We start from the raw sequence: 11,934 nt of genomic DNA, 5'->3' as shown, positions 1-11,934 counted from the left end.
AAATTTGTTTTTGGTTTTTTCTTAATATATAAATAATATTAAAATAATATCTAAAAATTTATCCTTGCTATTACTAACAAAAATAATTTTAGAAAATATGAATAGCGAATAAGACACATATTTTATAGATTTAATTTCCAAGATTGAGGATACGAATAACAAATAAGATAAATTTGATTTAACTAGTTTGAATTAATATTGAGGGTAATCTTAGGTAAATGAAAGCGTATTTAAAAATTATTATATGATTTGATAAATTTAATTAAAAAAATATATATAAAAAATATATTTATTTAAAAAATACTAAAAACAAATTTTATTATTTTTAACTATTAATATATTATTAATTATTATTAAAAAAAAAGTTAAGTTAATAACTATAAATAATAGTTAAAAATTATAAATTATAATAGTTCTCCAACTTTTTTTTATTTATTCATCAACAATGAAGAAGACAGGTACTAAATATATAGATAGTATATAAATTGAAGAGAGTTTTAAAGAAGTCACATCCTGAAGCAAAGAAACATTGGATGCATCAAAAGCCTTAGATTTCTCCGAATATATTACTCGCTGTCAAGCAAAGCTAATTTGGTTTCATATCATTTTAAATTACAAATGAAACAAGTGGTACCTACACAAAAATCTACTTACATATATAATGATCTAAAAAAACTTATTGCTTTTTCTCTTTTCAATATATAGAAACACTAGAAATACAATATATATAAATATATAATTTTAATCTCAACCAATCTTATTAGTCTAAGTTTCTGTGGGGGCTGTCTCACATCAGTAATGAAAGTTGAAGCCATGTCTATACCATAAATATTTATGATTCCGTCTGCGTTTATTTTTCTCTTTAACTACCAAATCCATCATACATATCACAATCGCTTTTGCACAGATAGACCCACGAAAGCAAATTAAGTCTATTGAATTAAAAGATTTATTAAGATACATACACTTCTCAAATTATAAATAAAAGAGGAGACGTATGTTATTTTTTTTTTTCTCTAAGGGTAATTTATTAGGTGATCTTCTTAATTAATTCATACGTGTATATTTTATGCATGACTATTTAATATGTAATAATGTATATTAATGTCAATATCAGTATCGCATAGATAAGAAACTTGTGCTTTGAATTGACATTGACTTATTATTCCTTTATTTGTCACCTTTATTACAAACTAATAATAATATTCCTGTGGTTGTACATTATTTTTAGGGTAGGAAGGTATTAATAAACATCTATGCTGAGCAGTGTAAACTAAAATCAGTCACTAATATCGATCATAAATATAAAATATATATTAAAATATAAATATATATATATATATATTAGTAGCTGATTTTGGTGAATAAATAGTATTGTTGATTAATAAATTCAGATAATAAAAAGGTGTCTCACTTAATCAAATTAATTATAGTCACATCCTAATATACTCCATTATTTTATATCAAAGCCTATATTGAAAGAAACACAAACAGAAGTAGAAAACTAAAGTGAGATAGATGTTTTAGATGGAACTGTCTAAAATTGGAAATGATTCTTTTATTAGAAGATTGATATACACGAATATTGTTTAACTAGTTTAATGTGTCATTTCGAGAATCAAAATTCTAGTAATTAAACAACGAAAAAGTATGGGAATTTCTTTTTAGGCGATTAGCGGTAATAAAAAGATACATATGTAAAAAAGTATAATTAAAAGACCTATATGGACCAACATCAAACAATCCATCACAATCATAACAGTTTTGACCTATGGAAGAAAAGATAAAAACTCTAGACTCTAGTAAAAAATATTAGGCTAGTGGATTTGAAAATATGTTGAAATTCAACTTAATTATAAAAAAAAGAAAAGAAAAGAAAATATGTAATGCGAAATGCATTACACATAATAATGTTCCACCAACCATATCCATATACTTTTATTGTATTGTTTTTCCTTTACATGCCAAATCCTTTTCTTATAGTTATTGTCCGTACAGAAAACACGAGACTTTGACACATGTAATTCATGCATTTCCATATAGGTTATACACACAACACATATACACAGGAGTATTCATTAGGTGTTACATGTATATAAGAAAACATCACAACACTTGAATCAAGATACCAAAACTTGAAATTTCTATCTCCAACCTCTAATTAACTTAGGATAATGTCATTATTGTATTCTAAACCAAGAACTCTTCACCTTATTTGTAAAGTAATTAGGGTTACGTACCCTTTTGCATTGCCTTTCGTTTCACCATCCACATAGAAAAGAGACCTAGGGTTCGGAAGTGGCATTCGCCACCTACGACTACTCTCCAATCGAGCGAGTGTGATCCACGCTCCAATGAGAACCGTCAAATGTGCAATCTCCATGAATCACCTTTTCCAAGCCTTGGTGGACACGACAGGCATAAAATCGAGAAATAGAGCACCACCCAAAAGTAGCGCGTTTAACCCACGCGCCAATCCATATTTCCCTTTCATTTCTTTAGGTACGTTCCCTTCTTATTTTCTCCGACATTCCATAAAAATATAAAAATAAATTATTTTACAATTAAAATTTAATGCATTCAATATTATTATAAATATAAATACGATGTTTTTCGTAAATTGATAAATTATATTAATACTTATATAAAATCTAAAACGTACAAAATGTGTTCGTGGAATAATAATATATTATTATTATTGTCCAATGAAAATTAATTTACAATAAATTAATTTTTTATTATAAAAATAATCTTTTATCAATAATTTAAAAAATTTTGAAGATAAAATATATCTTAATAAATTAATTAATAATTAATAAAAATATATAAAATTTACCAAACACAAACATTCAACAAAATTCTAGAAATAATAATTACCCTTTCCGTCTAGGGTTTCTCTGCCATGATCCACAAGCAATTATGAGTGGCAACTGACAGGAAGCTCATGCTGGCGCCACGTGTCACTCTCCAGATGGTTGATCCTTTCTCTCACCTCACACGCACACTCCCTCTTTCTCTCTCTACATTTACATTTCTTTTGTGCTAGTTTAGGAAATGCATCATATGACACGATACTACATCTTCTTTTTTATTTTTATTTATTTCTAAAAGAACAAAAGAAAAAATAAAATAAAAAATAAAAAACAATTACAACAACACACAAACGCAAACCCCCATCTTCCAAATCCAAAGTACAGCAAGATAAAAATTCTTTCTCTCTCTTCTCTTTCTCTTTCTCTCTCTCTCACACACTCTCTCTCTTCTCCCTAAAGAATCGAAAACCCTTTCTCTCACTAGGGTTTCTGTGTGATTTTCGCACCCAAATTCTGCTTCTTGAGCTGCGAATCCAATCCTCAAACTTCATTCTAATCACTCTCCTTCCAGTTCTCTATCATTTCTTCTCGTTTCTTGGAGGAGCCGTGGAGTATCGATGCTCCAAGCTAGGGGAGAAAAATCGCGTGCTCTCGTCCACGGGTGAGTCTCGGTGCTCCTTCACCTGCTTCGTCTTATAATTGCCCTCTCTATCTCTATCTCCTTCATAGCTCGCTCTTCTGTTTAGCTTTTGATCTGAACCGTTGCTTCGATTATTCTATAGAGCTCTTTTTTTTTTGGTTTAGATATTTAGGTATCGTTGTACTGTTTACGGTGGGTGTGTGTCCACTTCAGCTTTTCCTTTGGGTTATTTTATTTATATTTATTTATTTATGTTTCTCTTATCTGAATTTTTATTCCTTTGTTGCATTAATTATTTCTTTCGGTGATTTTTTTTTCTTAACTTAGCTAGCTTAGTTGATTACATTGTAAATTGAGCTTAGTTAATTATATATCTCTTAATGAGGCTTGAATTTATTTAATTATGTAATCACATTGAACCCTAATATTTTGGTGTTCATATTCTTTCTTCTATGTGTTGCTTTGACTTCTTAGGACTTTTTTTCTCTTATGTGGGATTTTCGCATGCTATTAATTTATGTTCCCATAGCGTTTTAGCTTCGAAGCTGACGAGTTTCATAATGGAAATTAAAAAACCCTAGTATTTAGTTAATATTGCTAGGTACATTTATGGATCCACATCTGGGGTAATTATATGGGTTAGTGGCTAATTTTTTCTTAGGGTTTTAATTCAAACATATTATTAACATTGGGCATCTACGTGGTTGGATTTATTGAGTGTAAAACTAGGGTTTATGTACTTTCATAATGCTGGAGGTTATTATTTTATGTGATTAATCACTGTGTGTCGAGGTTTAATTGGTTTAATGTTACTTTAACTTTAATTTTTACCTTGTTTAGCTTGTCTTTCCTTTTAATTTCTTAGCAGCTTTGAATAAACCCTAATAGGGTAGTAAGATTTTTTTGCCTGTGATGTATGCACAATTATATATATATGTTTGTGTGTGGCGTTTTCCCTACATATGAATAAATCTTTCACGAGCCTCTAATTGATGGAAGCCTCTAATTGATGGAAGCCTCAATTGATTATTGGAACCTTCCAAGTTATATTTTACATTTCAGTATTTGATCCTTCGTGAATAGGGATACTCTAGCTGTGCTTATATATAGCTCAAGTTGTTTGTTTGCGTGCAGACATACACAGATAATTGTGGAGAATAATTCTGGATGTGATTCTAACTATATAGGATCATCAAGCTCATGGAGAGTAATTTTGTTAGTGTGGATTCAATCAGTATAGATCTTCCCATCGGCACCGCTAATAAGACATGCGAACATTTCACGATACGGTAATCCTTATTCCCCATATTTATACATGTCTGATAAGGTCATCAAGTTTGATAGTTTGCATGAGGTTCTAGGTTCAATTGTCATTACTGTTTTTATATCATATTATACTAGCTGATACTATGTATCTATCTGAGCTTATCCTTTTAACAATATTTTATTTCAACCATTTCTGATGGTATTTGAGTGTGGAGCGGATCAATCAATTTATATATCAGCCTTCATTTAGTGTATGATTTCATGTTGTTGGTGCCTGCAGTTTATGTAAATCATTCTTATAAGATACAGTGTTATTATGTATGAGTGTTCATTAGAGGACAGTATAATTAATGATCTTCAAATGCTAGTAACTTAAAGTTAGAATCCAATTAAGCAAGTGGAAGTATAGGATGAAAATAAAGAATCATATGAACGATGGTGCCAAAACATGGAGATTCTGAAGAGCTAGTATAGTTTATTGGGAAGAACTTGGACCTTATCCCGCTTGACAAAAGAACATTAATATATTTCATTTGGGATCATGTGTATGTGTATGTTAATATTATGAAATTTGGGATCCCTAACACATCCTTTTTGTTTGTTCAGTGGTTACGTATCGGATATAAGAAAGAAAGATTGGAGAAAATGTTGGCCATTTCCAATGGATGAGTCTGATAACGAACTGCCACTTCCACCACTTGAAGTGCCGAAATTTCGATGGTGGGGCTGTGAAAATTGTCAACAGGCAACTGCTAACGAAATCAATCATGGAAATGATCAAACAGATGTTAGCCACAGGAATGGAGGTATATCTGATTGTAACTGCAGTAATGCGGTTGTCAATTCTGGTACTCCGGAATCTCCAGTGGCTAGTGCTGCCACTCCAGTGAATGCGGAGTTCGATCTTAATATCCCTATTGATCTGACTGGTGACACTGATGGTTTACCAGTTAGGAATGAGATAGAAAATAATAATGCAGAAATTGTACAGAACAGAATAACAGGTAAGTTCAAGCTCAGTTATATAGGAGTTTCTTATTTCCTACTTTCTGTGTGTTGATTGATTTTCTCTGTTATGTTCAGACCATGATATTGGCTCGGAGATTAATCTCAATCATCAAGTGTCAAGTGTTACACTTCCAGAAGCTCGTCCAGATCACATGGAAGAATGTCATATAAATAAAATAGGTAGGTTAAACTGAGTAAACTTATAAATTTAGGCTGCAGTAACATGGTACCGAGAAATTAAATTTGTATGTATCATAATAAGAGTGTATTGATTTCTTCGTTTTTTTTGTTTCCAAATACCAAAACAGCTTGTGAAGCTAATGTGGATAAGAGCCCTTCTGATATTAATGAAGGGACACCTACTTCTGAAGAAAACCAATGCCACAACGGTTTAAGACAATCTGGTTCAATTTTGAGGGAATGTACAGTAGTTGTCGGAGATAACATCATTGATCATGCAACTGAACATCTTTCACCAGAGTTGGCTGATGGCAATCATGATGTGTCAGTGGAAAATGAAGATGAAATTGTCAGAAATCATCAGGGTCGTAATGTAGAAAGGTCAACCAGTTTAACTCGTAGGAGACCTAGAAAGATGCGCTTGCTTAAGGACTTATTAAATGAAAATGGAGAGGCAAAGACTGATAAAACCACCGCAAGCAGATCACTATCTCATGGTCCTCTTAACCAGTTTACAACTTCAGAGGTACCACCAGTTTTCCAAGAAAACGAGGATGTTCCAGTAGATTCGACTTTGACATATAAGGGTCGCGGTAGAAAGCGAAAGTTTGTTGTGGATGAAGAGTCAACATCTGCAGATATGTGCTCCCAGAGGCTTGATAACGAAATTCAAAACCCAGGGGGAGTTTCTAGAACAGATAACACTGCAGGTAAAAGGCACAAATCGGTTCCTCATGTTGACAAACACTTGATTTCTAGGCCACAAGAAGGACAGTGGAGAAAGAGTGGGAGCACGGTGGATGTCACAAATAAGGAAAATCTGTCTGAAAGTCCTTCTGGATCCTTTCCTTGTGCATCCACTGAGAAGGGAAAGGATGATTTTCCGCTGCATATGTTAAGGAATAGAAATGTCTGCAATTCCAAAGGAAAAGGCAAGATGCCTCAAGCTGATGCAGAAATGGATTCTATAACCGGGAGGAAAAATGACAAGCTAGTTGAAGGTTCATTTGCACATACAGCATCAAAGAATTTGTCAAGTAGGCCTGAATGCATTGCAGTTCCATCAACAAAAGGTACATCAAATGGGAAAGAACTCAATGAGGAAAGGCATCTTCCCTTAAAAGGCTATCCATCGGAACAGATTTGCAACAAGCAAAATATCAGTCAAAAAGAAATTCAGCTTCGAGAGGGTACTTCAAGAGCTCAACTTAGAAATATGGACGGCAAAGCCATTTATTGTGGAGCTCGAAAAAATCCTTCAAAGGACATGTCAAATGCAATTCTTGAAAAAGGAAAAGAAGTATATCTTGAAGTAAGTAGTATTAAACTTTCAACCCCCCCCCCCCCTTCTCTTCTTTTTCCAAAAAAAAAAAAAAAGAAATAAAATAAAAAATTGACTTCCATGATCAAAATAGATGTTATTTCTTTATATTTCCATTTGTTAAGAACTTTGCAATTAGTTCATTTAGTTGTTTCTACAAGATTCCACTGGCCCTGCCATAAATTTGTCTTTTGAACAATTTTATCATGTGAGCATCAACCAGATCTTTTTATTTTTGTGATATGTGTGCTTCATACTTTCTTCAAACTTTTGATATGGTCAACTATTTGATTTCTTTAACCAGAAATATTTAAATAACATCATATGAAACTGCTTTGTAGCTTGATCAGATTCTTCAAACTAACAGGAATTAGTTCTTTTGACCATCAAATATTTATTCATGCTGTAGTTTATTGACATTCTCTTATTGATGTCCAGTTGGGAATTCTTCAGTTTATTTGTTTTCATTAAACTTTAACTGCTAAATTAATCTCTTAAAATGTGTAGATTTCCTTCGCATGAATGTTTTTTCTTTAGGGTCATGAGACAACGAACTTTTCATAGAAACCATGTCTCCAAGGAGATAACAGCCCTTCTTTTTCAGGGAACCAATGGAGACAGAAACAATAACAAAATGATTGAAGTTGTTGATCTAGATAATAGTCTGGAAAGATGCGATGATTTGACAGCAGAGGACTCTGACCATGGGTCAGAAGATGATATCCCAATGGAAGTTGTAGAGATCTTGGCAAGGAATCAATATGAGAGGTCTCTACCTGACGTAGAAAATTTAAGCTGCCAACTGGAAATGTCTGTCCAGAGGGAAAAAGATCACGTAAGTGATACAGAAATTGGAATTAACAGAAGACAAGGAAATGCATTCCCAAGAAAAGAAAATTCAAGTAACTACTTTTCTTCAAGCGCACTCCATCAGTTCCCGTTTGGGTTTGAAGTTCCACAATCAAAAAATAAGTCATCAAATGGATCTCATTACTCACCAAGTGATACCAGGAAGCTTGGTCCTGCTCAAACTCCAATTTTTAATAGGAGGAATGCAGAGTGTAGATCCTCTGGTGCTTCCTCACATTTCAATGGAAGATCAAACCGATTCGAGACTATTATGCAGCAGGATGGAAGTGCTTCTCATGTTCGGCCATTGTCGAGCAAGAAGAATGCATCCCTGGGATGCGTTGATTTACGCAACAGAACTGTTTCGCAGCCTAGAGGTAGTAACTTAGACTTAATTTCACTTCAATCTGGGTCGACACAAAGGCAGAACAGGAGAAGGGATCTTTTTGACCTTAACTGCCCAAGTTCTCAAGATATTGACCTAGAGAAGCTTCCTACAAATACTGATTCTGGAAACATGAGCAGCAGGAATGCAGAACGCGCACTTACTGGAGAAAGTAATGGGACGGAACATGATCGTTATCAGAGTGTATCTCATGATACGTATTCCAATGAAGCAATACATGCGCTGCATTTACTTAGCTTAACCGGGGCAGGTAGGGAGACAGACACATCATCTACTGCAAGTAGAAGTGCTAAAATGGTTAGGAGACCCTCTAATCCCGGCATATGCAGTGCAAACTTGGAGAGAGAGACACATGGTTCCCCACGAAGGCAGATTTCTGAGCATCTCAGCAGCATTAATTTATCAGATAAATCACGAAACCGCCTTTTTGACTCTCCAATCTCTGCCACTTCAACAGATCAGCATGGTGGGAAGATCAGAAGTACTGATTTCAGGGACCAAAATTTGCCAAGGTATGGAAATGGAATTAAGATGAACGGCTCCAATGCAGCCATGCAAAATGTAGATAGTCTGCAGCTCAGGGGGGCCAATGTTGAAACGGAAACCTCGAATCAACATAGATTGGATGTTGCAGAGCCCTGGCAAAGTATCTCTGGAAGCACAATTGTAGTTAACAGAAACCCGGCGGAGTTCACTGCACCAGAAGATGGTAATCCATACATGATCAATGGAGAAGATCTGAAATTCGAGGATATCCCCCCAAACAGAAGGCGTGGCTTACCTGCTCCACGTGGACGCAAGCAAATGAAGACTCGAAGGTTACAAAATGAAAGACGTTGAAATCAATATAGAGTTGTGCATAGTTAGGCTACAGCTTTTGCTTGATTCCTTCATGTTGAAACGGTCAGCATATACTACTTTATGTTCCTTTAATTATATAAATAATTCTGCAGCGGACTTTGAGTAGGAACATGAGACTTAAATAACAGTTTTTTTTTTCTTGCAAAGTTTCAACTTTCAAGGAAGAAACTTATCTTTGAATTTAAAACTGAATTTCATTATCATGCTACCAGGTGCCATACACAAGTTTTATGTTATAATGTATTACAGTTTTGATGTTGTAAAGTTTGTGTGGAAGGAAATGTGGGGTGTGGTTGAAGAAAAGGAACTTGTTTTCACTTAACCAAGCGTCACGGATTCTATTATCTTGTTTGGAAATAAAAAATTATAAAACTCTCAACATATGGTGCCTTGCCACAAGACAAGAAGGAATGTTTCTTGGTGAATACTCTAAAAGTGCATAGGAGAATGTGTGGAAGACTGGAAATAGTCTCAAATAAAATGACAGGCAACTTATTTTCCTTAATACTCGCAACAAGTTCTTAATTGTTTAAATAAAATTTTTGGTTTAATTAGTACAAATACCAGAAAATCCAAGAATAAGAATATAATTGTTACTGCTCGGATGGTAGTTAACTAGTTATTTTCTATTCATACTTCTAATTAATTGTGTATCAGATCCAGCAGTCATTTTACATAGTTAATTGTGTATTCAAGAATGAACACTTTATGCTTCAAAAAGTTGATGTGCCTCGATGATGGAAATTGAAGAATGTAAGACCTGAAATTTCATCTGGTCATCTTCAATTGTGTTTAATTCTTTCACCTTGTAATGATAGGAAATAGCTATATAGATCAAGAATATTTCAAGAATTAGTTAGTTTAGTAACAATAAAGATCTGAGGGTTGTTAACATTAGAATGTATATATTATAGTGTCAAGGCTTGCTATAAATACGAGCCTCTTGGTGTACACTGTAAATAAGTGTGTGATAATAATAATCATTCTCTTTCATCTAGTTCTCTATTTTCTCTTAACTTGTTATTACTTTTAGATAGTATCAAGTGCCAAATTAATGATCCATGGCTAAATCCTCAATTCTTTACTGTTGCTAACCTAACTAATTATTGAACATATTCATGATCTATATAGCTATTTCCTATCATTACACACCTAGTTATGATGTACTTTAGTCATCCTATGTTTAATTTTGTTTTTAAATGATATATAGGAGATAAAAAAACAAATCATCATCACCTGCAATTAGCATGTAGAAATTAAATACTAATTACATAAGAGAAAAGGATAATTATGTATTCATTTCTTGACTTAATATTGGGAGAGACACCAATAGACAAAACACATGTTTAATTGTTGTGATCGAGATATGGAAGACCAAATATTTGTGTCTTATGACAAAAAAGACATAAATTTGTGTCTGAGATGGCTAGAAATAGGAGAGATTAGGATAGAGGCACAAATTTAATGAAATATTTTGCACTGTCCTCACTCTTTTTTTTTATAATTTTAGATATACTTTTTCTTTTAGTTTCTCTTCAGTGTCTTCCTCAATCTTTTGTCATTTTACCTCTTCCTCCACTTCTCTGTGACTCTATCTTTCCCCTCCTCCTTCTTTCCTTATTTCACTCTTTCACTCTTCTCTTCCGTCTCTCCTTTCTCTCTTGTTAAAGGTACCGTTAAGAATAAAAATAATTTGATTAAAACGGATAGTTTAAGAATGGAAAATGAAAAATATATGCTGGAAGAATTTTATTTTTAATTAAAAATGATAATTTTTGTACTTTATATATTTCTGTATTTTATCTATTCTAAAGGCTTGTCGGAATGAGTTTCTAAAAAAAAAACTTTTTTCAACTGATTTTTTTATAAGATTTTTTAGAAAAATAAAAGTAATTTTATAAAACTATTATTTATTTACCAAAATAAGCCACCAATATATTTGTGTATAAATATATTTAATTTATTTTCAATGTCTATTTGTATTTTAGTATGTGTTTGATAGTTGGTTTTAGTGTACAGAGAACATAGTCGATAACTTTATGTTTTGATATCTCATGTAAAACTATTTTTTTATTTAACAATTATATTTAGGTACAACAATATAAAAATATTTTTTTATTTATCATGTTAAAAAAAATTAAGTAAAAAATATCTTTTAAAAAAAATATAAATTATAATTTTTAAAATTTTTTTATTTTTCTAATACTTTTTTATATTTTGCCAAACACACACTAAAAAAATAAAAAAAATTATTAAATTTCTTTTAACAACTTAATAACATGCAAACCAATACTAAATAAACGTAAATAAATATATTCTTTTAGTTATATCTAGTGTAAATAAATGCAACAGAAAACACAATTTTGTTTACCTTTATTCCTATGTTAAATATCTTAAAACACATACCAAACACATCATAAAAATAGAGATACATCTATTTCAATTTTTGGGAAAAAATTATCCACTTCACTATTAATTGTATCCACTATTAGGCTAAAACGGTTATGTTAATATTCACATCATCATTTATAGTGTTTTAAAAAATAAATGTGGTAATAAAATCATTAATAAAGTTATATATATATATATA

General features: G+C 32.2%; 1 protein-coding gene across 1 annotated transcript; it reads left to right on the top strand.

The window, feature by feature from the left end:
* Positions 1-3,126: 3,126 nt before the first annotated feature.
* On the top strand, positions 3,127-9,547 carry LOC112757731 (protein EMBRYONIC FLOWER 1). Its single transcript, XM_025806287.3, has 6 exons — positions 3,127-3,474; positions 4,588-4,742; positions 5,326-5,723; positions 5,803-5,907; positions 6,036-7,219; positions 7,833-9,547. Exons 2-6 carry the CDS (start codon positions 4,654-4,656, stop codon positions 9,321-9,323), a joined length of 3,267 nt encoding a protein of 1,088 aa, XP_025662072.1. The 5' UTR covers positions 3,127-3,474; positions 4,588-4,653; the 3' UTR covers positions 9,324-9,547.
* Positions 9,548-11,934: the final 2,387 nt, after the last annotated feature.

This window comes from Arachis hypogaea, chromosome 16 (assembly GCF_003086295.3).
Source record: "Arachis hypogaea cultivar Tifrunner chromosome 16, arahy.Tifrunner.gnm2.J5K5, whole genome shotgun sequence".
In the NCBI taxonomy this organism is placed as follows: Eukaryota; Viridiplantae; Streptophyta; class Magnoliopsida; order Fabales; family Fabaceae; genus Arachis; species Arachis hypogaea.
The sequence above is the reverse complement of the archived record's forward strand: the minus strand, read 5'-3'. Positions and strand labels throughout refer to the sequence as shown.

Coding starts and splice junctions, on each gene's coding strand:
- LOC112757731 (XM_025806287.3), top strand. CDS start 4,654: ATGGAGAGTAATTTTGTTAGTGTGGATTCAATCAGTATAGATCTTCCC. Junction 4,743..5,325: donor TGCGAACATTTCACGATACG/GTAATCCTTATT, acceptor TTGTTTGTTCAG/TGGTTACGTATCGGATATAA. Junction 7,220..7,832: donor GAAAAGAAGTATATCTTGAA/GTAAGTAGTATT, acceptor CTTCTTTTTCAG/GGAACCAATGGAGACAGAAA.